Raw genomic sequence first — 27,353 nt, 5'->3', positions numbered from 1 at the left:
GGAACTACCCCCTAGTCACATTGCAAGGCTTTGCGAGAGCAGCTACTTTGATGTACCACTTGATCTTGCCTACAGAAGACAACCTTTGACAAGATAAGTGTCATAACAGGGCACTGACAAAATTAACAGTTGAACCATCCACCACCATTTTGCAGGTGGACCTATGGAGGAGAATGCAGTAGGTCAAGTATGGACTAATGCTTTACCCTTACCCGATTTTCGGTATCAGACAGGTGCCCAGTGTGGTGGTCATCTAAATCTAGACTTTGGGAAATCAGAACACCCCCCCCCCCCCACCTTCCACAAAACTAGCCCATATTGACCCCCTTACCTTTATTCAAGCAGATTCCAGGCAATACATAAAAACCCAGCTTTCCTGAACCAGTTGTGGCCAAACCAAAGTCGTGTCCAGCATCCGATACAAGGTGGTAGCCCTTATCACTTAGATGAAGATTTGCATATACAAGGTCAGTCTCGTTAATACTTTCCCATTCCAATCCAAGAATAGGTTTATGGTCCAATTCCAGCCCTTCCCGAGCATTTACATTGACAACCAGGAGAACTTCGTTGGTGTAGCCCTCCAGGGATATTATTGCATATGCAACACAAGCCTTCTCCAATGGTGGAAGACGATAGAGAACACCAGAACCAATTGAACTATTGATTTTGCCAAAATTAAGGTAAACCAGGATTTTCTCAGGACTGTGGATGAGTAGGGGGCTAGTTGGGTCAACCTCAAATCTTTCCATCATCCCAGGTGATACTGCCATTTCTGTTGTGTCATTTCCATGGAGAAATTTCACTATGGTGTCAGTAGCTGACAGGATGGCTAGGTGACTAAGACTTGGTGCTCGCAGAGGTGGAAGGATGAAGTTTGAACCCCAAGCAGTAGTTGGAGGAATCTGGATGTATATATGGTTGCACAATTCTGGGTCTCCGGCACAAACCAGTCCAGTAAACACGGCCACAGCCTCTTCTGATACAAGATGACTACCGGTCATGCTTTCATTACTCTGGAGTTGTACAGATTCCCAAGGGGCAAGAGTTAGATTGAGTTGCTCACCAGGTAAGTAAGTGGCATTATCAAGGTGGACCATACTAGTCAACAGGATGGAGACAAAGCTTGGTTTTGGGCCATTAACTATCGCCATCTGGCTAAGGTCACCTTCTGGAGTAGAGTCTGGGGTCATTATGTAGTATTCATTTCCCAAATCAGATATTGGAGACACAACAGTTACACCAGTAGAATAAAGCATATTGATGGCCACCACAGACACCGGCTTGTTGGATAGGACACGGATGGTCATGTTTGATCTGGCAGAACCAAAAAGCTCAGCTTCTTCTGGTAGATCGAAAGGTGTAGGAATCCCAGTGGGTAGAGAAACTACTGTACTGTAAGATCTTCTGGGCATCCGGATGTCCGCTATCGTGTTAGGGAAGAAAGACGTGAGGAGAAGCTGCAGACGTGGTTTACCACCGATGGGGAGAACATTCTGCATAAGAACCAAGGCAAAATCCGTGCCTGGGCTCTCAGACGCAGAAAAGCCTGAAGAGGAGAGAGATGTGTTAGCCAGAATAAGGGTCAACATTGTACGTAAAAGCAAGATCTAAACATTTTGGGGAAAACCATGCAGTCATGGATTTTATTGGGGGCTGGGCAGTAGATTTAGAAGTGGCTGAACGTTATGGGGTACTCTGCAGGATTGGCAATAAGGGTTTTGTGTTGGGGCAAGTTAGCACTATGGGTAAAATTGGGCCACCAGTTACTCAGTGAAGACTGCAGACTGTCCAGGCAGCTTGCCACGAGAGAGGGAAAAGTGGCAAATTTTTAACCTATAGACCAGGTGTGTCAAACTTCACTAAGGGCCACATCAGCATTATGGTTGCCTTCAAAGGGCCACTTCTAGTTGTAAGGGGGGGGCGTAGATCCTTCCACAAGCTTCCCCCCCCAGACATTATAGACCCTCTGTCTCAGTACATCCACCCCTTCGAAATTCCACCACTCTTTGCCCCTTTTTCATCTGCAGCATTGATACAGGCAGGGACTATGCACCCCATCTCTCCCGACTCATAGCCACGCTATTGAACAGAGCACTGGACCGGACAGTGATCCCAACAACACGTGATTGAGATGACACCTACCTGGAGCCCAAACCGGCTGGTATCTACTGAACATGGCAGCCTCTTTAGCACATGCACTCTTTTCCTGCCAAACACCAGAGTAAGACACCTGGGTTTTACTGGCAACATAAAATAACGTGGTGGGTCAGATTTGGCCCTCACGTCTCGAATTTGACACCCATGCTGTAGACCCTAGTCTATGAACCTTTATGAATGTTGAGGGCTCCAATAGGACCATGGAAGGATACTCTAATATGGGCCATGCCCGTTAATGCAGGGACACTTACCACCAAGGTACAGGAAGGTCCAGGCACATAGTAACAGCTTGAGATCCATCACTGAAAAGCAAGGGCAAGGCGTTAGAAGACATCAAAGTGCAAGATATTCATCAAGACAAAAGCAGAATATGGATCAGAGGAGCCATCTGAGAACATTGGTCTTTGGCCAAGTTCAGAGCAGGGGCATTTGGAAAAGGATTTGGATCAGGTTTAACCTAGTGATCGATAAGTTCTAGTGTAAAGGAAAAATGTGGACAGTAAAGTGACACCAAGAATCAGAACAAGAAGTGATCCAGGTGGCTCCAGTCAGGACATTGCACAAGAGTCTGCAGCTCCTGCGCAGGGCTAAAGAGTAAGGAGACCTGATCATCAACATACGGAGTCCTCCCTACAGGAATATGGAAGAGTCAGACCTTGTCCACACAAAACTGAACCACCGCATAAAAGTGTAATGCAACATCTCTTCTAAACCAAGAGTATCTCCAAGAGTAAGAGTATGCACAAAGACTAAAGGCCCCGTCACACTAAGCAACATCGCTAGCAACATCGCTGCTAACGAACAACTTTTGTGACGTTGCTAGCGATGTTGCTGTGTGTGACATCCAGCAACAACCTGGCCCCTGCTGTGAGGTCGTTGGTTGTTGCTGAATGTCCTGGGCCATTTTTTAGTTGTTGCTGTCCCGCTGTGAAGCGCACATCGCTGTGTGTGACAGCGAGACAGCAACAACTAAATGTGCAGGCAGCAGGGAGCCGGCTTCTGCGGAGGCTGGTAACCACAGTAAACATTGGGTAACCAAGAAGCCCTGTCCTTGGTTACCCGATATTTACCTTTGTTACCAGCCTCTGCCACTCTCACTGTCAGTGCCGGCTCCTGCTCTGTGCACATGTAGCTGCAGGACACATCGGGTTAATTAACCCGATGTGTGCTGTAGCTAGGAGAGCAGGGAGCCAGCACTAAGCAGTGTGCGCTGCTCCCTGCTCTGTGCACATTTAGCTGCAGCACACATCGGGTAATTAACCCGATGTGTGCTGTAACTAGGAGAGCAGGGAGCCAGCGCTCAGTGTGCGCTGCTCCCTGCTCTGTGCACGTGTATCTCCGTGCGCTGGTATCCAAGGTAAATATTGGGTTGGTTACCCGATATTTACCTTAGTTACCAAGCGCAGCATCTTCCACGCGGCGCTGGTCACTGGTTGCTGGTGAGCTCACCAGCAACTCGTGTAGCCACGCTCCAGCGATCCCTGCCAGGTCAGGTTGCTGGTGGGATCGCTGGAGCGTCGCAGTGTGACATCTCACCAGCAACCTCCTAGCAACTTACCAGCGATCCCAATCGTTGTTGGGATCGCTGGTAAGTTGCTTAGTGTGACTGGACCTTAACACTACAAAACTCCACACAAGGTCTATGTTAAGTACAAGTCCAAAACCCAGTCACAAATAACAAAAGTATGGGGAGATAAGGTATGCACACCAGTGACTATGTAAGGGGAATACATGGAATAGCAGAAACTGCTGTGTGAATACTGACTTGAAAAATCCAATAGCTATATGTAAGAGTGAAAATGTGAAAAATGGAATCTGCATTACTGCCATGAACATATGAATCAAGAGAAATTTAGCTACTGAATTGATCAATGCAGAAGAGCCCCAACACTACGCCAAAGTATTTCTCTACGTTGGGGTCCCTAGCTTGTGTGTGTCCTCTCATGCAGTTAAAAAACCTACCGTGTTGGGAAGCGGAGACCCCGGCTATCTATACACGATGCGGATTGGCAATAGGTGTGTATGGGGAGTCACTGGTGTGCATGCCTTATCTCCCCATAGTGATTTTTTTTTAGTTTTTTTGCACCCAGTTCAGACATAGAATGGAGTTCCAAACGTTATTCCTTAATACAAATAACAAAAGACCCAGCAATGGAAACTCTCCCAGCACTTACCTTAGTGGGAGCCACAGACCAGCTGTCCACAGCCTTCACCAAGCATAGTTCCTCCTGTGCCTGAGCGGCTGATAAGGCTCCTCCAATTAACTCATAATTGCTTACTAATTAATGTATTAACTATCATAATACCAAAGCCTCTAGATACCATGAGGCAATGTATTTACCAAAAACCTGAACCTAAGGGTATGTGCGCACGTTGCTTTTTTGCTGCTTTTTCTTCTGCGCTGTTTAATGCCAAAATGGATGTGTTGTTCTATTCAAGCAAAGTCTATGGGAATTTGGGTTTCTTGTTCACACTATGTTGTTCAAAATGCTGCCTTTTTGTGGCAGAACTTTGGTCAAAAACTCAGCTTTGCAGTGCAAAACCCAAATGGCAAAAACAATTGACATGTTGCTTCTTTGAAAAGCTGAGTTTTTGACCAAAGTTCTGCCTCAAAAAGGCAGCATTTTGAACAACATAGTGTGAACAAGAAACCCAAATTCCCATAGACTTTGCTTGAGGCTAGCGCCACACATCCGTGCCTCCGGTACGTGTTTGGCATTTTTTGCACATACCGGCGGCACGGAGACACGTACAGCAATGCTACCCTATGGTAGCAGGCACACACACGTAAAACCACACGGAACGTGTGTCCGTGTGCGTTTGTACGTGTGTGCGTTTTTTAAAGCGCTGACATGTCCATTTTTTAACCGGCAGCACGGGTGTCACACGGCCCGCACCCGCACCACACGGGTGTAGTGTGGATGCGGTCCCGTGTGACACGCGCCGGAGAAAACACACATGTCAGTGAAAAAAAAGCAAAACATTAACTCACCTTCTCCTGCCCTCCTGTCTCTGCCGCTGCTGCCTCTTGCTGTCGACCGCCGCTCATTATGCTCATTGAATATTCACTTCACTGCCTGGCAGCAGCAGCAGCGGGGAGACGGGAGGGCTGGAGACCGAGGATCAGCAGCGCGGACATCAGGAAGGACCAGGTGAGTATAATAATTACCGGTTCTACGTGTGCTATCGCGGATAGCACACGTAGAACACACGTGTCACGCACGTACCAGAGACACGTACTTACCTGCACGCAAAACGCAGGGAAAATACGTGTCTCTCTGCACGTGCGTGAATTTCACGTGAGTGTGGCAGAAGCCTGAATAGAAGAACACATCCATTTTGGCATTAAACAGCGCAGAAGAAAAAGCAGCAAAAAAGCAGGTAAAAAGCAGGTAAAAAGCAACGTGCGCACATACCCTAAGGTTATGTGCGCATGCTGAGTTTTTGGTATGGAAATTTTCTGCACCAAAATCTGCACTTTGTGGCAGAAAAAGACACCAAAAATGCATGTATTTTTGGTGCATTTATTGTGGTTATTTTGGTGTGTTTTTGGTGCCTTTTTTTGTGCATATTTTGGTGTGTTTTGTTGCATTTTTTGTGCATATTTTGCTGTGTTTTCTGTGCATATTTTGTGCTTATTTTGGTGCATTTTTTTGTGCATATTTTGTTGTGATTTTGGTGTTTTCTTAGTGCATATTTTGGTGCTTTTTTGGTGCATTTCGTGCATTTCTTGTGCATATTTTGGTGTGTTTTTGGTGACTTTTTTGTGCTTTTTTTGGTGCATATTTTGTGCATATTTTGGTGGGTTTTGGTGCATATTTTGGTGCACCTTTTGTGCATATTTTGGTGTGTTTTTGATGCATATTTTGGTGCATATTTTGGTGCGTTTTTGGTGCATATTTGGTACATATTTTGGTGCGCTCTTAGTGTATTTTTTTTATACGTTTTTGTGCCATGCTTTTTTTACTCAGAGTAATGACTGGAAGGGATACAAAACAGAAAAAAAGTGCACCAACAATTGACATGCTGCTTCTTTTATCCTGCACACAAGGGAAGAAAAAAAAAAAAAAAGGCAACGTGCGCACAGAACTTCACAATTCTCATTGACTTTGCTGGGACAAGGATAGACAGGCATATTTGAGTCACAAACTGCACCAAAAAAACACATTAGAAAGTGCACTTATCTTAATTTGGAGTTTCCAAACCAATTGCACCGCTGACAGAGCGGCATTTCAGCTTTTTGTAATTCTTTCAATATACTGAGTGTTGAAGTGAAAATCACTTTAGGAAATGCTCCTTCTTTGTGCTGGGTTCAGACAGTCTTTATTTTTGCAGTTTTTCATGCAGAAGCTGAGCACGAACTCTACGTTTTTTGATCAGTTTTCCATTTCCTAATGTAATTTTGAAGAGTTTTTGAAACATTTTGTAAGAGTTTAATTAAAAAACTTGTTTAAAAATTGCTTAAAAACTTGCAAGACTCCTTTTCACTTCTAACCACTTAGCAATTCATGTCCTCCAGGATTGGGTTTTTTTCCAGTTCATATTAAGAAAAATACCAATTTAAAAAAAAAAAATGCATGTCACTTCTCTGAAGAATCTTTTCTAGACGATGCAATGTCCAATCAGAAGGATCTAGAAACCCTTGTTGGAAAAAAAAACCCCTCTTCCAAAAGTCTCCAGGAACCAGCGCAACTCCTGCAAACTCCTCAAAAGGAGGAACGTTTTGCACAAGAAAACTCATTAGTTTATGTGCTCATAATCTTGGGGTGTGTTCACATTGAGTCTTTTTTGCTCAATTTTCGTCAAGTTTTTGAGAAGTTTTGAGCATTTAAGACTAATTGGGGCCATGTGCAAGCAACATCTTCTTCAAGATTCCGATCGGAATCTTCGTGAAAAATTGCTAAAAAGTTGCCAATACACCAATGTTAAGATGACATCACTATCACAGACTCAGTCTTTTGCGTCTCCATTTGGTGATTTTGTTTAGCATTCGCCTTCTTTTTATAATTACAAGTGGAGTGAAAAAAACGCCAAAAAAAATGACTGCAATTCCTTCACCTACAAAGACCGCGGCAAATTAAGTATTGAATACAACCCAACCCAAAACCCAAACCCCTTGGTTTTTTTTTTTATATCTTTTTGATGCGGTTTTTTACTTATTTGTTTTGTGGTTTTTGATACATTTTTTTTATTATAATGTGCTGCATGGTTACAGAATAAATTTTTAGGTGATTAAATTATTGAAAGTATTTGGTAAATACCATTAAATAAAACGGAAATGCAAGAACTGTTGTTTTTTCACTCAACTTATATCTCCCACCCCTCCTTTGAAAACTGCAAAAAAAGCGATCAAAACATAGTATGTACCCCGAAATAGTATCGATAAAAATGTGAACTTGCCGTGTAAAAAAAATAAATTAAAACAAAAACAGATAGATGAGAATAATTACTCAGTAAACTTTTTTTTTTAAAAAAAAAACAAACCACATCTGATTTTTTCCCCCTACCAGAATATGTAAAAAAAAAATCTAAAAGTTTAATCAGAAAAATGATGTTGTGTGGTCATTTTTAGCATACAATGAACAGAATCCAAAAACAATACTGTCATGCATTTTTTTTTTCACCATTTCATTGTTTTGTTGGGTTTCTTTTTACATTTTTCATATGAAGAAATGAATGGTGTTTTTCCAAACTATAACTTGTCCCACAAGACCTCATAAAGTTACGTAGTGAGAAAATTATGGCTTGGAAAAAATGATTAAAAAAAAAATAATGGAAAATATCTTCATTTTATGAAGACCAATACATCACTTGTGTACTGTTGTCTACCCCTTCCCTCTTTTTATTGTGTCCTTTCCTTCCCCACCATCTGTTTCCTTTTTTTTGCCTTCCATTAAAATTTGTTTACCTCCTTTCCTCCCTTTAATACCCTTCCCATAATCCCCCATTTTTTTTCTCTCTCACATGTTTTCTAATATTACATTATTGGTCTATTAAAATTCAAAACCTAATAAAAACTATTGGAAATGAAAATGGAAAATTTGCCTTTGTGGGAATAGGATCAAAATCCACTACTTGTCTTAATTTCTAAGGGGGTGAAAAATGAAAGTTCTAAAATGGAAAATATCTTCATTGTATGAAGACCAAGACATCACTCGTACTGTTGTCTACCCCTTCCCTCTTTTTATTGTGTCTTTTCCTTCCCCAGCATCTCTTTCCTATTCTTTTCCATCCATTAAAATTTGTTTGCCTCCTTCCTTCCCTTTAATATCCTTACTATATTCCCCCCTTTTTTTTTCTCTCTCTCTCACGTTTTCTATATTACATTAATGGTCTAGTAAATTTTAAAACCCAAATAAAACTATTGAAAATGAAAAATTTGCAAGGCTGGGAATAGGATCAAAATTCACTACTTGTCTTAACTTCTAAAACTGCTTTAAAAAAATTTAATTTAAATTCCCCCCCACTCCACCCTTTTCTGCTGAGTTTGGTTCTCCTGTATCCAAGATGACCACCAGAATGGCATGGGGAGTGCAGGGGAAAGCCTGATCAAGAGCACCCTTCCTTCCTGAGCTGTGAGATGTGGTCCAGATTAACCACTGTGCTGCTTATGCCTCTCCGGTGGTCATCTTGGATGCAGGAGGACCGGAAGACCAATCTCACCTAAGGTGACTATTGTAACTTTTCAGTACCAGGTCCAGACTAACCATTGTGCCCCCCATGCCTCTCCGGTGGTCATCTTATATGCAAGAGGACCGGAAGGCCAATCTCATTGGTGGTAGACACATGGAGGACACCACCTAACTTGACCATAGTAACTTTTCAATACCATGGTGCAGTGTTGCTTTAAGAATCTCTCCCCTTCATAGAGGTTTTGTTCTGATGTTTTTTAATTTTTGGTGTGTGGCAAAAAATCATAAAAGAACACCTAAAAGTCAAAAAATTCCTTCAACAACGCTGAAAAAAATGCTGCGAAGTACATCATCTCCTATGACGTGTGAATGTGCTCAAGTGGTATTGCTTCTCCCTCCAGATATGGTGGTAGAGTAACATTCGTAAGATACTTTCACCCCCTGTCCCCAATCTTTAAATTTTCCCAGCCAGAACCCTGGGACAGTCATGACCTCTGGAGAGAAAGTTAGCCAACGTCTAGGTTAGAAAAATTCTAATTGGTCATCTGTGGTCATAACATTGAATTATTAGGGCTTTTATGTCAACCAGGAAAGTTTGGATGACGGGGAGAGAGGACACCAGGGTGTCACTATGAATGTCTCCATCTCTATAGCTCTTTTCAGGAGACCATGGCCCACATGTTATTTTCAAAGATTGTTTTTTTCACGTGGAAGGATTATCCATGCATCTAGGAAGATTGACATCTGTGGAGAAGACATTAGTGAATGTTGAGGTCAGGAAAATTCTAATTGGTCATCAGTGGCCATAACATTGGATTATTAGGGCTTTTATGGCAACGAGACACAGTTTGGGATGCCGTGGAGAGAAGACACCATGGTGTCATTAGTAATGTCCCCATCTCTATAGCTTTTTCCAGGATACCATGACCCACACAGTATTTTCAATCAAGACTGTTTTTCCACGTGGAAGGATTCTCCATGACATCTAGGAAGGTTGACATCTCTTGACATAGAGTGATCGGCAATACTTACTCTTCATACATTTTCCCCCCAAGAAAAATACCATTTATTATGGAATAATAGTTCCATTTGAACCCACCAAAAAGCTCAAAAGGTCTTCATCTTGGGGAAAAAAACCCATCTCTTTAGCCACTGTGGACATCTACGGGACACATCAGCCAACTGGATGGATCCTTGATGACACCTAGGAAGGTTGACATCTCTTGACAAAGAGTGATCGGGTATACCTACTCTTCATACATTTCCCCCCCAAGATAAAGACTACTTACTATGTAATAATAGTTCCATTTGAACCCACCAAAAAGCCCCAGAGGGCTCCATCTTGGGGGAAAAAAATCTCTATGGCTACTCTGGACATCCACAGGACACATCAGCCAGCCATGACATTTAGGAAGGTTGACATCTCATGACAAAGAGTTATTGGGAATACAAACTCTTCATACATTTTTACCCCCAAGAAAAAGACCATTTATTATGGAATAATAATTCCATTTGAACCCACCAAAAAGCCCAAAAGTTCTTCATCTTGGGGAAAAAAATCTCTTTGGCCACTCTGGACATCCAGGGGACACATCAGCAAACTGTGCCATGGCCTTAAGTCAACGGACACCTTCTTTAGGGGGCTATTACCTATGGTGAACCCACGTCAGAGAATCACACGGTTGAATGTCTGTCATGAGTCACAGATCACTGTATATTTTTAGTTTTTGTATATCTATAGAAAGCATAAAATGAAGGAAATCTAAAGAATGGAAAAGAACAAAAGAAACCTTTCTTTACAAAGATCCTTCAGAAAATGAATTCTTATAAACCGAGCTTCTATGATCTAAGATAAGTCATATGCAAATCTCATGGGTCCGGGGGAAGGAGGAAATCGCCCTCTGGGTTATTTCATAAATCACCTTAGAAGGAAACTTTTATTCAGGAAATTATGAGTCACCGGGACCAGACATCTCCACCACCAGGAAGTCTCCTCTGGTATAGGCCAAGGAGGTCACTACAGCAGTTCATTCCACAATGCACAGGATCAGGGGGTCACTATCTTCACCAAGGTATTCAGGGGGTCATACTCTTCATCATGGTGTTCCCTAATGTACTGTTACGCACATACGTATTCCAATACAGGTAAAAGGGTTAAAATAACACCTATCTCAATGCAGCCAGACCTGCACCCTACTGGTTCCTGTACAAATTAGTATCCTTAGCTGCACAGCTCCGCTCCTGCACAGGCTGGAATATCCATAGCTATATCACTATAAACTCACAACTTGGACCTGTCCACCTAAAAGGCCGTCGAGTTGTTGCTCATACCTCCTGAGGAACCAGAGGGGAGGTTGCTAATCACTATAACCCAAGATATGGACAGGGTGCAGAGATAACTAGAGGCCCAATATGAGGAAACATAAAATATGTGCACAAGTGGAAAAGGTAAAATAGCAAGCTGGGGAAGCCTGCTACAAACCCAACAACAAATAGAACGATGTAGGTAAAATAAATGAGAAAGCACAAAGCAAGTACCAAACTAGTCTCTGTCTAATAGGCAACAATCCCTAGCAGCGGGGCTGGAACTCTTTAGCAGAATACACATAAGAATATAGCCAGCAAAGATGGCTAGTATCAGAAGAGTATACACAGCCCCAACCGGGATGTGATAGGACAGAGAAAATGAGCAAATGAGAAAATTTGATAACTGCAAACCAAAAGTCTATTAGCAAAGGTAAAAGACCATCAGCATATGGACAGGGACTGAGCAGGTTGGGGCTCAGCAGGGAAGGAAAATGACCACACAGTACAAGGTCACCAGACTAAGTCCTGATCCCGTGTCATGACGTGTACAGGCCCAGGAGACCACTATCTTCACATCACTATTCCTTCATTTACAGGCCCAGGAAAATCTGCTACAATCCGGATGTTGTCTACAACCACTTATCACATACCTCCCAAGATTTGCATCTTGTTTTTACAAAACCATGCCCAAAAATGTTCACAGGAACACCGACTTTCCAGCAAATTTGTTTGAGGTTCCCAAAGTTGGAAATTATGACTGAGTCTGGGTAGAAATGGACATTTTTACTTTAAAAATAAACTTGTCACTCGCTTAATGCCTTTAAATCCACAGACAGCATTATTTAGAGCCTACTTTTCACCTAAATGGCTGTGTCTGCTAGGTACAGAGAAGTAGAAAACGAATGGTGAAAGGGAAGGGAAACCCTGTGTCTAGGGAAGGGGGAGATGGTGACTCCTGATTGAGCCTACTGCTGGTCCCTGGTGTCCCTCACTGTTGTGAATGTCATCCGAGTGGGTGCTGGTGTGGAGCTCCCTCTGGTAGCCAGGAATGGTAATGAAGCTGAGTCTTAATCTGTGACTCAAACAGGTGATAGAATTAATTAGGAATTTAGGAAGTCCTGTTGCAGATCAGGCTAGTGTATTTCGGAGAGCACTTTCTGCCTGGTGGCCGCCGGTGATGGGTCTTTGCTGCTGCTTCTGAAGATGGCTGGAAGTTTTCCCTTCAGTTTCTCCAACTTATTCTGTGCCTGAATCTACTCCAGATAAGTTTACCGTTTCTGTGCTTAATTGCTAGAATTGCACTTAAGGGTGTTTCTGCTTATTCCATTTGGTTCTGTGTTTGGGTTCTTGTATGTGAGAATCTGTCTTTCTGCTTTTGTGAGCAGGGCAATTCCTACAGCAAGAAAGGCATCTTGCTCCCTGTTAATGTTTGGATTATTTGCACTTTAGAATATTATTTGTTCTGGGATTTTGTTTCTTCCCATTATATCTGCAGTTCTGTTTAAAGTGTCTGGCACAAGAGTACCTGATATAGTGGGGGAGAGACCGTGTGTTCTTAGTATTTTTTTCCTATCAGAAGTTTGGTACTTTTCGCAGGGTTTTTTGCTGGCCGCAATCAGTTATCTGTCCTATCCTGTTCTATCTAGTAAGTCGGGCCTCACATTTGCTAATCTATATTTTCTATCTGTGTATTGTGTTTTCTTATATCACCGTCGTTTATATGTTGGGGGCTTGCTATTTATTCGGGGACTGCTCCGAGGCAAGTTAGGATTCCTCATTTTTATCTTTGAACTGTAGCAAGTTTCTCCGGCAATGATGAGGCGTCTAGATGTGTTAGGAACATCCCACTGTTACTTCTAGTGTTGTCCGACATATAGAGCATTGCGGTCAGCTTAGTTTCCAACTACTCTTGTGGTTTTGTTTTTTCCTGATTAATGGGATTTTTTGTGATCCTCTACGATTACCAGTTCATAACACCTCTCCACCCTAGATAGGTCCTGCACCTACAGTTAGGTCCAGAAATCTTTGGCCAGTGACACAATTTTGGCGAGTTGGGCTCTGCATGCCACCACATTGGATTTGAAATGAAACCTCTACAACAGAATTCAAGTGCAGATTGTAACGTTTAATTTGAAGGTTTGAACAAAAATATCTCATAGAAATTGTAGGAATTGTCACATTTCTTTACAAACACTCCACATTTTAGGAGGTCAAAAGTAATTGGACAAATAAACCAAACCCAAACAAAATATTTTTATTTTCAATATTTTGTTGCGAATTCTTTGGAGGCAATCACTGCCTTAAGTCTGGAATCCATGGACATCACCAAACGCTGGGTTTCCTCCTTCTTAATGCTTTGCCAGGCCTTTACAGCCGCAGCCTTCAGGTCTTGCTTGTTTGTGGGTCTTTGCGTCTTAAGTCTGGATTTGAGCAAGTGAAATGCATGCTCAATTGGGTTAAGATCTGGTGATTGACTTGGCCATTGCAGAATGTTCCACTTTTTTGCACTCATGAACTCCTGGGTAGCTTTGGCTGTATGCTTGGGGTCATTGTCCATCTGTACTATGAAGCGCCGTCCGATCAACTTTGCGGCATTTGGCTGAATCTGGGCTGAAAGTATATCCCGGTACACTTCAGAATTCATCCGGCTACTCTTGTCTGCTGTTATGTCATCAATAAACACAAGTGACCCAGTGCCATTGAAAGCCATGCATGCCCATGCCATCACGTTGCCTCCACCATGTTTTACAGAGGATGTGGTGTGCCTTGGATCATGTGCCGTTCCCTTTCTTCTCCACACTTTTTTCTTCCCATCATTCTGGTACAGGTTGATCTTTGTCTCATCTGTCCATAGAATACTTTTCCAGAACTGAGCTGGCTTCATGAGGGGTTTTCAGCAAATGTAACTCTGGCCTGTCTATTTTTGGAATTGATGAATGGTTTGCATCTAGATGTGAACCCTTTGTATTTACTTTCATGGAGTCTTCTCTTTACTGGTGACTTAGAGACAGATACACCTACTTCACTGAGAGTGTTCTGGACTTCAGTTGATGTTGTGAACGGGTTCTTCTTCACCAAAGAAAGTATGCGGCGATCATCCACCACTGTTGTCATCCGTGGACGCCCAGGCCTTTTTGAGTTCCCAAGCTCACCAGTCAATTCCTTTTTTCTCAGAATGTACCCGACTGTTGATTTTGCTACTCCAAGCATGTCTGCTATCTGTCTGATGGATTTTTTCTTTTTTTTCAGCCTCAGGATGTTCTGCTTCACCTCAATTGAGAGTTCCTTAGACCGCATGTTGTGTGGTCACAGCAACAGCTTCCAAATGCAAAACAACACACCTGTAATCAACCCCAGACCTTTTAACTACTTCATTGATTACAGGTTAACGAGGGAGACGCCTTCAGAGTTAATTGCAGCCCTTAGAGTCCCTTGTCCAATTACTTTTGGTCCCTTGAAAAAGAGGAGGCTATGCATTACAGAGCTATGATTCCTAAACCCTTTCTCCGATTTGGATGTGAAAACTCTCATATTGCAGCTGGGAGTGTGCACTTTCAGCCCATATTATATATAGAATTGTATTTCTGAACATGTTTTTGTAAACAGCTAAAATAACAAAACTTGTGTCACTGTCCAAATATTTCTGGACCTAACTGTATGTGCCAAACAGGATATCTGACCCTGGGTATCCCTATTGCTGGACCCTAAATGGGGAATGGATGGGATGAGCTTTTTGTCAACACCACTAAAAACTAAAGAAGACACAAGGAGAACACACAGCGGAAACAAGCATGAACTACTTATCCACAGATGACTCAGGTGGAAGTTCAGCAAAGTTTCTGAAACGATCCTACAGATGAGTACAAGCCACCTGCTTGCAACCAGAGCTTGAATGAACTAAAAATATCACCAGCGCCAGTCCAATGAAGATGGAGGAATACTGATAACTGTCAACTAAAGGGAAAAGGAGTTCAGCTAAGTCCTAAAGGGAAAAGGATGAAAACCCATCAGAGGAACCATATTTTACTCTGAATACTGACAGCAGGAACAATAGAGCATTTTGTGCAGTCAAACGCTGTGACCTACTATTGCCGGACACCACATGACTGTCTGTGACCCGTGACACTCAGTGTTTACAAAAAAAATTAGTTTAAAAATCTGTCCTGACTTGTGTTCTCACTCTGATCCATTGATTGACAGGTCTCTCCCTTGTGTGTCCTGTCAATCAACTGGAGCGGTGGGTGGAAGCCACTGGACCAATGCAGTTTCTCCCTATGGTCTTCAAACAATGTTTTCCAAGAAACGGCCCAGCATTTCAGAGCAGGGCACATCCGGGTGCAATGGTGCAGCCAGACTCAGATTTATGGTCTATTCATATTCTTTAGAATTCGTGCATCGTTGTTTACATTATCACCATTGACATTTCAGGACTGATGATCTTCCGGGGAATCTAGTTTTGCATTGCTACATTCGTTCTCACAATTCTCGTACTCTAAATCCCCGTTGGGCAAATATTAGAAATTCACTTTTTTTTTTCCAAAAAACAAAATACCTCTTATCACTTGCCCTGAGTTGAACCCAGTCTACTGCTTTGGTGTCCGCTGGGTGAAACTGGGACTGGACTGAGGGGCACTTTGGCGCCTTCTGACTTTGTGAAAACAACTTTTTCCCCATGTACAAAGTGTCATTGTCATAATTCCTCTGTGCAGAGCATCTTGCCTTTGGAGATGCTCTGCTGCACTTTCCTGAGTTACTGAGCTGCAGCTTGGTTGACAGCGCAGGATTCCATGTTGGTGCTGATCTCTCAGGTGTTCCACCTTCGTGATAATTGGTCAGGCTTCTTTACTGAGCATGCTCGTCCAGAACCTTGCCAGTTGTATTTTCTGGTTCTGCAGTTGTGATATTGGCTTGTGTCTCTGCTAGTGTTCTTCTCTTTGTGTTCTGACCCCAGACTGTTATTTGACTCTGCTCCCTGTTCCTGTCGTGACCTCCTGCCTTTTAACCTCGGACCGTTACCTGACCACGTCTCTGCTTTCTCCCTGAACCTATTATGTGCTCTCCTGGTATTCTGACCCTCGGATATTGATCTGACTATGCCTCAGTTTACTCCTTGTGCTCAAACGTCTCCTTCCGTTACCAGATCCCGGCTTGCCTGACTACTCGTCCATCCATACTTCCCGTAAGTAGTGGCTAGCTGTCTATTTTAGCAGGTTTTCCTCATGCCAAGCAATTTTCAGTTTGCGGTGTGGTGCAAAAAAATGTACAAAGCATATGCAAACTTTTTGTGTGTGATGACCTAAGCTGCGTCAGATCAAGTCCCTATGAACAAAAAGCGAGCTCCATAGACTGTCTGTCATAATTCCTCCGCTCTATGACCAGGGCATGCTAAGCTCTCACTTGGGTGAGTAACCGCTCAGTCATCCAACCTGGAGCTGGGGTGTGCTCAGCTGTCAGTTGGGTGAGTGACCACTCAAGTTGTCCAACTTGGATCTGGGGTGTGATGAGCTGTCCGTTGTCTGAGTGATTGCTCAATCATCCAACTTGGAACTGGGGCGTGATAAGCTGTCAGTTGGGTGAGTGACCGCTCTGTTGTCCAACCTGGAGCTGGGGTGTGATGAGCTGTCAGTTGGGTGAGTGACCGCTGAGTTGTCCAACCTGGAGCTGGGGCATGTTGAGCTGTCAGTTAGATGAGTGATCGCTGAGTCTTCCAACCTAGAGCTGAGGTGTGCTCAGCTGTCAGTTAGATGAGTGATCGCTCAGTTGTCCAATCTGGAACTGAGGTGTGAGGAACTGTCAGTTGGGTGAGTGACTGATCAGTAATCCAACCTGGAGCTGGGGTGGGATGAGCTTTCAGTTGGGTGAGTGACCGCTCAGTTATTCAACCTAGAGCTAGGGCATGCTCAGCTGTCAGTTGGGTGAGTGACCACTCAGTTGTCCAACCTGGAGCTGGGGTGTGATGAGCTGTCAGTGTTTAAGTGACTGCTCAATCGTCCAACCCGGAGCTGGGGCATGTTGAGCTGTCAGTTAGGTGAGTGACCGCTCAGTCGTCCACTCTCATACTGGGAAGTGTTGGGTTTCTTCAGGTTTTCCCTCTTCCTGGTAACTCTACAGCTATTTAACTAAGCAGTTTATCCCCAAGCACTGCCGGTCTTATCATTCAGCTCTGTGGTGCTTGCAGGTCTATATCTATGGCTGGTGTTTCGCTCAATATTGACTTCATCTGACCTTCCTTTTGCCTTGCCCTTTTGCTCCGATCCACTGCTCTCTAGGTATTCTGACTTTGGACCATGACCTGGGTATGCCTCTGCCTATCCTCTTAATTTTGTCGTGGTCTCCTGGAACCTGACCCCGGAAAGTTGACCATCCCGTCTCTTGACTTGTCTGTCTAGTGACTAACATCCCACTCTCCACGGACTTGTTGACACCACCATACCTTTATCCATGTTAAGCAAGAGCACTTGATACTTCTCCACCTTGGCCATCATCTTAGCGTCTTAGAGGATCATTGACTTTGTAAAATTTTTCCAATTTTCTCAAGTTTCGAAACTAGTCTCCAGGAAGTCACTTCATATACTTCTGTACCCATTGACTTGAAAGGTGGAAAAAATAATTAAGGAGGAACTGATGAGACTTGATGCGTAACCAGAGTCATCCTTGAGTTGTCTTGTTTTCTTGAATTTAAATTCCTTGCCCTTCTAAATACATTTTTTAAGACAACAAACTATTGAATAATAGCTTCCTTGTCTACGTCATGGGTAGACCGGTGCAGCTAGTTCTTCTGAATGCGCATTTTTCCACCAAGAATAGGTGGACATGTCTTCGAGTTATCTTATAACAAGTCGCCTCGAGGACTTGAGCTGTCATCCAACAATCGATCAACCCACAAGTGGAATCCCTTGTCTGCTACAATCAATAGCCGGAGGGCATCGTTCTTTAAATCCTGGAGGACTCTACTTTATAATTAGTCCAGATATAATTCTAGGAACATTGGACAATTTTACAAGTTTTAAGAATATTAAACCCAAAAATTAACAAAATTAATTAAAATTGTCCTGGCAAAAAATCAAAAAGTTTCCAAGAGGTTTAGAGATGTAAAAGAACCCAAAAACTAATTGATACGCGTTGGCCGACTCTTCAAACTATGTTTTCTCTTAAACCCCAGAACAATTCAGAGAAAAACAAATGAGGCGCTGATGTCCAAAAGTTAAAAAAATTTGAAATTTAAAATTTAAAAATTTGAAATATTAGAGTTAATTTCTTTTATTTCTCTGTTAATAAACCTATTATGCTCGCCGGGCGAGCAGAGATCTTAGTAAACCCACTGCAGCACACAGAAAACCCAAAGGAGCTTGACTACGAGCCACACCTGGTAGCCCCTGATGGTGAGGGTGCTACGCTGCAGGTGTGGGTCGGGTGCCACCTGGGAAGACTGGTAGTGCGATAGGTGGACCCAGGGGTACGGGAGCGACAGTCTCTGATAATAGGTTACAGCAGCAGATGTCGAGGTTCCGACGGGGATGGATGGATGGACAGATGGATGGATGAACAGCAGCAGCTGGGGACGATGCCATGTGGCAGTGGGTATCATGGTAGGTAGCCCTTGTGGCAGCACTCTGTAATATAAACAGGTATCCGCAACAGGACTGGTAATTGCCCAGCTATTTAACTGAGCAGTGTATCCCCAAACACTGCTGGTCTTATCATTCAGCTCTGTGGTGCTTGCAGGACTTTATCTGTAGCACAATGTATCAGTGGCGCGGCAGCGGCACAGTGCTAGGGGACCTGAGAACTAGCAACGTGCACTCGTTGCCCAGGCACCACTGATAGGACAGAGGTGCCTTAAGTACCTGCAGCCTCCCAGCAGACCTGGGAGGCACTTCCGGGTTAGGAGGACACTGGCCCTTTAAGATGGTAGCAGCAGCAGCGGCAGCAGATAGGGGGAGACGGTAACAGAGATACAGTCAGCAACAGCAATATACTTAAACAGTAAAAGCAGCAGCAGCACTGGGGACCTGAGAACTAGCAACTAAAGTTTCTGCTTTACATTTATTCCCCTTGCACTGTCACTGGTGTGCAGCCCTTCTCTTTATATAGTGACTTTTTTAGGGTTTTTGCACCCAGTTCAGGCTTAGCATGGTGTTCCACACGTTATTTCTTAATTAGCAACTAAAGTAATGCATTGCTCAGGCACCTGCCATAGGGCAGAGGTGCCTTAAGTACCTGCAACCTCCCAGTTGACCTGGGAGGCACTTCCGGGTTAGGAGGACGTCGGCCCTTTAACAAAGGGGGCATGGCTGCGGGCACGCCCTACAATCAGAAGCGTGCAAGATGTACAGACACTCCGGGAGGCAGCAGCATGGGACGGGGACGGGACCACCACCACAGGACGCCTGGACAAGTGAGGAAACCGATGTCCTCACTGGGAGAGGGGAGCAGGAGAGTGCCAGGACAATGTGAGACTTAAATCATGGAATCCTAAAAACGTTTAGAAACCTAAAATTCCTGCAATTAGAAAGCGATTACTAGAACTGAGAAGAAAGATTCGTAGGATCCTGATCCAGTGGCTACATCTATGGTTTGTGAATCGTCAACTATCTGCGACATACCCGGCACCTTCAGTGTCTACTTAGTAGGATGCCGCAACGTCATTATGTTGCAGACCGAAGTGTAAATCATGTCATATGGTCTACAATTCCGAAGAGGCACTAGGGTTTTCGGCAGGGAGAAGGTCTACAGGGGGGTGGTGCGGCAGCCACTGACCACCTCCTCAGCTCAAGTGGGTACTTATCTTCAAGTCTTATGGCCAAGGGCAGTATTAACGAGGGAGATCTGGTTTTTATTGGTTGATTGATGTGAGGTGAACTGTACAGGTGTCTCGGAAACTGTACATGATCTGACCTAACAGTGGCCCTCATGGATGACATCTGACAACTCCTCCTGGACACTGTTAAAGGCTGGAGCTAATAGGAGATCAGACAATGTCACATTGATAGGCACAATCCATTGCAGGTTCAAGTACCAAAATTATAAAAGAAAAGGAAACAAAATACCCAAAAGATGATCTATCTCCACAAAGAAATGCTTTATTATTAGTGATTCGCTACTTGCATGAATATTACAGTATTCGCAATATCCGTTACTCATTGAGCATTTTGATATTCACCTCATGAGTTTCGAGCCCCCTCACCATATGCTGAATTATACTTACTGAGTGTCACGGCTCTGCTGTGTGGAGCATTTTGCATTGGAAGATGCTCTGCTATGTGTCTTGTGCACTTGCTGACAGGTTGTCTTTGAGCACTAGGATCCATGTTGGTTTTGGGAGGTGACTTCACAGATGCGCCTTGTTCCTGGTGATTGCTCTGTTTCTTTACTGGGCTTGCTCTGTCTAAACTTGTCCAGTCGTACTTCCTATTTGCTGAGTGTGCTATTGGCTCCTGTCTGGTGTAAATATTCTGATCTTGGCTTCTGACCTCAGACCTCTTCCTGACCTTGTCTCTGTCTACTACCTGAACCTTATACGTTATCTCCTGGCTTCTGACCTCGGACCTCTTCATGATCACGTCCCTGCTCCCTGAACCTTAAAGTACCGTCACACATAACGAGATCGCTAGCGAGATCCCAGCTGAGTCACGGTTTAGCGATCTTGTTATGTGTGACACATACCAGCGATCAGGCCCCTGCTGTGAGATCTCTAGTCGTTGCAGAATGGTCCAGGCCATTTTCTTCAAAGGCGATGTCCTGCTGGACAAGACACATCGCTGTGTTTGACACTGTGTGACAGGGTCACAGTGACTGCTGAGATCGTTATACAGGTCGCTACTGCCACCTGTATTGTTCCTGCATCGCTGGTAAGATCTGACTGTGTGACATCTCACCTGCGACCTCCCAGCGACTTACCTGTGATCCCTATCAGGTCGCATCATTTTCAGGATCGCTGGTAAGTCGTTGTGTGTGACTGGGCCTTTATACGTTACCTCCCAGCTTCTGACCTTGGACCTCTTCCTGACCACATCTCTGTATACGCCCTGAACCTTATATGTTAGCTCCCGGCTTCTGATCTTGGACCTCTTCCTGACTACGTCTCTGTCTGCTTCCTGAACCTTACATGTTACCTCCCGGCTTCTTACCTCGGACATCTGACTGACCATGTCTGTCTGCTCCCTGAACCTTATATGTTACTCTTGGCATATGACCTTGGACCTCTTTCTGACCATTTCTGTCTGCTCCCTGAACCTTATGCGTTACCTCCCGGCTTCTGACCTCATACCTCTTTCTGACCACGTCTATGTCTGCTCCCTGAATTTTATACGTTACCCTCTGGCTTATTATCCTGGCTTCTCTGACTACCATTCTATACATACTGCTCATAGTGCCTAGCATCCCATTGAGTTTTCCCTCAGCTGTCACACTTCTTCCTGTTCTGATCATTACAGTTCATGAATATGCACTGCTTCCCCCGCCCTACCTCTCTAACAGTGTGTGATTGGTTGCAGTCCTGCTTCCCGTGCCCACCCTCTGTACCGGCGTCTGTGATTGGTTGCCTTCTCATTAGCTGTCTGGGTTCCCTGAAGTGAAGTGTAAAAATCAATGAATAATTGGAAACAATATTACAGGGTCCCCATATTTAGATATGCAGTGCAGATAAAGCAGACAGCTATAGTCTGCAGCCCCCAGATATGTGTGTTATCAAAATACGAGGGACCCTATGCATTTTTTTTAAGCAGCCAATCACAGATGCCAGGGCTTCCAGTTGGCGGGGGAAGTAGTGAAAATGCATAAAGGTAAATGAGCGGCCCCGAAAGAGTGAACAAGGAGTTACAGCCGCGCCAGAGACTCGGTAAGTAAAGCGCTCTTGCTCTAATCCGCCTATCCCGAACTGAATTCTGGGATCCGGCCATATGTCCAGGATTAAGTCCCGGGTGGATCCGCTTTTTGTTTTTAAAAAATCCGACTAGTCCCGCCAAGCCCGGATATCTCCGAGTCCGCCCATCACTACTGCCAACAGATATTGCTGCAAGTCTATAGCAGCCTCTCAAGGATTTTTGACCAACTACCATGTCAAGAATCTAGTGGCAGCCAGAGACAGCTTCCACTTTCTGCAACGTCCAGGTGGTGCACTTGATGTTCCTATACCTGTGTTCTTGTGGTAGGAACATTCGAAGACACTGTATCTTTTTTACCTTAGACCACTCTCTTGACAATCCAAGAATATTAATGAATTGGAGGCCATGGCCAAAGAAGACTGGACTAAGCTTCCACAGCAATGCTCCCAGACGCTGGTTCTGGTTAGTAGTTACTTGAGCCGTTTAGGTCGTTTTTGTTTAGTTGGTTCATTGCAGATGGCAGAAAGTAAATTTTGCAATGAGGTCGGAATAATTTCGATTACAACTATGTCTGACCAAAAATGGCATGGTCAACAAGTATGGGAATTTTATCGGTGGAGAACATTGGGAATATATGAAGCTTGTATCAGTTATGGTCATTCCCTCACTCTCTATGGGACATCTGAGCTTCTGGAAGTGTGGACCATCCATGACCATCTGCACTATTCCTACAGAGAAGAAGACCATCCAATGTTGAGATCTTTGAGGTTCTCCTAACCTTAATACCATATGACCTGGACTCCTTTGGAAGCCATATCTTCTTAACAAGTCACCTAGAGATACTTTCTATGATTCTCAATCTTTGCGTGGTTTCAGTGTCTTACAAAAAAAATTGTTTAAAAGAACTGAGAGTCCTCAGTGGTTGATACCTTTTAATGGTTAACTGAAAAGTGCCCTTTATGATGAGGGTCGGTGAATGCTTGCGTGCCCTCAGCACACTCCCGGGAGACCTGAGCTGCATGCGCAGGACCTAGGAAGAGGAGGAAGCAGGACCACGTGTGGACGGCCACAGGGCAGCAAGGGAGGAAGCAACCCGGCTGTGGCGGTGAGCCGGCACTACAAAGTCCAGATATGACCTACATCCACCCACTGCCCACCTGCTTTAATGCATTGAAGCATAAAGGATTTTTTTTTACACATTGGTGAGTTCCATCATTTTCGTTCTGCCATATTGGATTAAATCATTGTCGACCACGTCACACGTTGAGCACCACCATTTCAGCATTTTGTTGGGCAGCCAGTCCCCTGACCTGGTATTTTTTGCCAAACCAATGTCTAATATTTTGTTATTTCACCAAGAGAATCAGGAGTGCTGTATGAATATGCCCGGATGTAATCACCAAGAGGTATGGCCCATGAGTGTGAGACATTGTTGGGTTAATGTGGGCTCTGGATGTGTCGGCCCCAAACTGGACAGACCAGTAAATAATGAGAGACTGACTGTCCTGAGGACTGGTCAATGAAGTCCATTAGAGTGAGCAGGGTTAGAAAGGGCAATAACCGACCTGGTGGGTCCATAAAAAACAAGTCTACAGGAGAGGTTATTTAATGGGTCAGTGCTCCTATCTGAAAGGGTCTTGGACAGGAACTGTTTTGATACACTGTGACCCAGGGACTGTGCTCTCATATATTTAGGCAAGGTGCATATTGCAGGTTGCAGAGCTGGAGATAGTCAGGTTTCCATGAAAAGAACTGGTGTAGGGGCCATCAGGAACCACCAGGTATCAACCATAGTTAGTTGGAGTTGCATGGAGCTGGTGAAGGCCATAATGGGGGGAATGATCTCATGGAGAACCACAGAATGATTGGTGGAAGCTTGACTCAACCCAACTTAGGCGGAACCTCCTTCGTACTGCTCAACCTCAATCTTCTGAATCATTTGGTGACCAGTTACGTGTAGAGATGAGATAGCTTAACAGATTGCCTGAAATGAAGACTCTCCATGTGTCTTAGAAGATCCTATGATTTCTGCAATGGTGGTGGTTCTAGGTTGAACTTCTGCACTGGTATCCAACCTTTTGCAGGAGATAGGGAATACTGATGTTAAAGGGAGTCTGTCCTAACCAAGGGCAGGTGCTCGGTGGACCCTTATCTTGGGCAAAGTGTTCAATGCACCTTTCCACCAACTTGTTGTCCATCTATCTTAGTGGTCATCTGACTCCTATAAAGCCAGACCAGTTTTAGACACGTTTTATTACTGGTCCAACTGGGGAGCGTGACTTCACTGGTGGTGGTCCAAGGGAGAACTTCTGCACTGGTATCCAACCTTTTGCAGGAGATGGGGAGTACTGGTGGTAAGGGGAGTCTGTCCTAACCAAGGGCAGGTGCTCGGTGGACATATCTTGGGAAAAGAGTTCAGAGCTCCTTCCCACCGACTTGTCCATCTATCTCAGCCCTTCTTTGACTCCTATAAAGCCAGACCAGTTTTAGACACTTTTTATTACTGGTCCAACTGGGGAGCGTGACTTTACTGGTGGTGGTCCAAGGGAGAACTTCTGCACTGGTATCCAACCTTTTGCAGAAGATGGAGTTTACTGGTGGTAAAGGGAGTCTGTTCTAACCAAGGGCAGGTGCTCGGAGGACCCTTATCTTGGGCAAAGAGTTCAGAGCACCTTCCCACCGTCTCGTTGTCCATCTATCTCAGCCCTTCTTTGACTCCTATAAAGCCAGACCAGTTTTAGACACCTTTTATGACCGGTCCAACTGGGGAGCGTAACCCAGAGGGGTGGTTAAAAGGTGCAACACAATGCGGCAAAAAATGGGCCAAAATTGTTGCATGCGTTTTTGGCCCAAAGTCAACTAACCAAATAAATGGCGAAATCTTAGTCCAGATGTTCCGCAAATTCAATGGATTTATCAACTAAAAAGAATTTTGGACAATTTTGTAATACCATGATCCAAAGATTAGACACTTTTGATATATATGCACTGAATTCTGGGAAAATGCGACATTTCTCCGCTCCACAGACGGGTGCAGTTTCGGGACAGACGTCGGTTTGTTTCTCCAATGCTTGACAACCAGTGTTACTATTTGTGTAAAGTCCGTACAATCATAACATGGAAAAAATAAATAGCCAATCTTTCATTTCTTCTGATTGATTTGTTTCCGTATTCTGAGATATTCACCAGATGAAAAGCTGGGGTTACAGAGGAATGCCGCTCGTCAAGATTACAGCTATTTATCTAATACTTCCTAAGGATAGCCTCCAGGAGAAAATGCTACTGGTAACTATGGGGCGAGACGTGACCAGGCGTAAAAATCAATGAGAAAAGGGGGGAGATATTATATATCTGCAATTCCTGACAAATACACGATATTTACCATCCTCAGATTACAGCACAGAACGATATACAATACAACATAATATAGAATAAAAAAAATCCCGAATTTAGGTGTCGTGCAAGGTCCAAATATTTTCTAAAAGACCCTCCATGTAATTGCAATAGGCAAATGCTACACATGTAGGTCTAAACTCCACCGCTAACACAAAAAATGATATTAAAATACTTTTTTTATTAAATACTGTAAAAAATGGACACACAGTGTCTGGGGTCAATATAATGACATACAGGGTTAATCAAATGGCAACAGCAGAAATTGATAAATAATAAAAGGCCATTATAAGTAATCAATAATCACTACAGAAATCACATGAAGTAGTATAAAACCGTCGATAGAACAGTAATATATTAGGGTATGGAATCGACCTTAGAAATTCATGTGGTGCTGTTAAAGTGTAAAGCTATCAGTGTCAAACGTCTGTTAGAACTGCATGCCTGTGGCCCGACGCGCGTTTCGTCATAATCTTACTTCCTTAGGGGGTGGGTTTGATGTGTGAATGAGTGTGGGTTGTCAGAAGTCGTGGATTTAAACATGATCATATGAAGCACCGGTGCGGAGGGATTCAAATATTAAGTGCAGCTCTGGAGTATAATATGGGAGGTAATTCAGGATCAGTAATGTAATCTATGTACACAGTGACTGCACCATCAGAATGGTGAGTGCAACTCTAGATTATAAGACAGGAGGTAACTCAGGATCAGTAATATAATGTATGTACACAGTGACTGCACCAGCAGAATAGTGAGTGCAGCTCTGGAGTATAATACAGGAGGTAACAGGATCAGTAATGTAATGTACACAGTGACTGCACCAGCAGAATAGTGAGTGCAGCTCTGGAGTATAATACAGGAGGTAACTCAGGATCAGTAATATAATGTATGTACACAGTGACTGCACCAGCAGAATAGTGAGTGCAGCTCTGGAGTATAATACAGGAGGTAACTCAGGATCAGTAATGTAATGTACACAGTGACTGCACCAGCAGAATAGTGAGTGCAGCTCTGGGGTATAATACAGGAGGTAACTCAGGATCAGTAATGTAATGTACACAGTGACTGCACCAGCAGATTAGTGAGCGCAGCTCTGGAGTATAATACGGGAGGTAACTCAGGATCAGTAATGTGATGTATGTACACAGTGACTGCACCAGCAGAATAGTGAGTGCAGCTCTGGAGGATAATACAGGAGGTAAGTCAGGATCAGTAATGTAATGTATGTACACAGTGACTGCACCAGCAGAATAGTGAGTGCAGCTCTGGAGTATAAAACGGGAGGTAACTCAGGATCAGTAATGTAATGTACACAGTGACTGCACCAGCAGAATAGTGAGTGCAGCTCTGGAGTATAATACAGGAGGTAACTCAGGATCATCAATGTAATGTATGTTCACAGTGACTGCACCAGCAGAATAGTGAGTGCAGCTCTGGAGTATAATACAGGAGGTAAGTCAGGATCAGTAATGTAATGTATGTACACAGTGACTGCACCAGCAGAATAGTGAGTGCAGCTCTGGAGTATAATACAGGAGGTAACTCAGGATCAGTAATGTAATGTATGTACACAGTGACTGCACCAGCAGAATAGTGAGTGCAGCTCTGGAGTATAATACAGGAGGTAAGTCAGGATCAGTAATGTAATGTATGTACACAGTGACTGCACCAGCAGAATAGTGAGTGCAGCTCTGGAGTATAATACAGGAGGTAATTCAGGATCAGTAATGTATGTACACAGTGACTGCACCAGCAGAATAGTGAGTGCAGCTCTGGAGTATAATACAGGAGGTAACTCAGGATCATCAATGTAATGTATGTACACAGTGACTGCACCAGCAGAATAGTGAGTGCAGCTCTGGAGTATAATACAGGAGGTAACTCAGGGTCATCAATGTAATGTATGTACACAGTGACTACAGCAGCAGAATAGTGAGTGCAGCTCTGGAGTATAATACAGGATGATAAGATATACTGTGGTGCTCGGTACATACATTACAATGAGGTGCATACATAAAGCTGATCACACGCAGCCCCA

The 27,353-nt window shown here is 43.8% G+C and overlaps 1 protein-coding gene across 1 annotated transcript in view; it reads right to left on the bottom strand.

Moving 5' to 3' along the window:
* Positions 1-4: 4 nt before the first annotated feature.
* The window catches only part of LOC142256712 (IgGFc-binding protein-like), a 41,897-nt gene continuing 14,548 nt past the window's right edge, over positions 5-27,353 (bottom strand). The window contains exons 2-4 of the mRNA XM_075328564.1: positions 2,409-2,459; positions 332-1,546; positions 5-69 (exon numbers count right to left, since the gene is read on the bottom strand). Coding sequence (XP_075184679.1) covers positions 5-69; positions 332-1,546; positions 2,409-2,457 — 1,329 coding nt within the window. The 5' untranslated portion in view covers positions 2,458-2,459. The remainder of the gene's footprint in view (positions 70-331; positions 1,547-2,408; positions 2,460-27,353) is intronic.

The sequence above is a fragment of the Anomaloglossus baeobatrachus genome, chromosome 11 (assembly GCF_048569485.1).
Source record: "Anomaloglossus baeobatrachus isolate aAnoBae1 chromosome 11, aAnoBae1.hap1, whole genome shotgun sequence".
NCBI classification, from domain to species: Eukaryota; Metazoa; Chordata; class Amphibia; order Anura; family Aromobatidae; genus Anomaloglossus; species Anomaloglossus baeobatrachus.
Note: the sequence above shows the minus strand (reverse complement) of the source record. Positions and strands in the feature narration are given on the sequence as shown.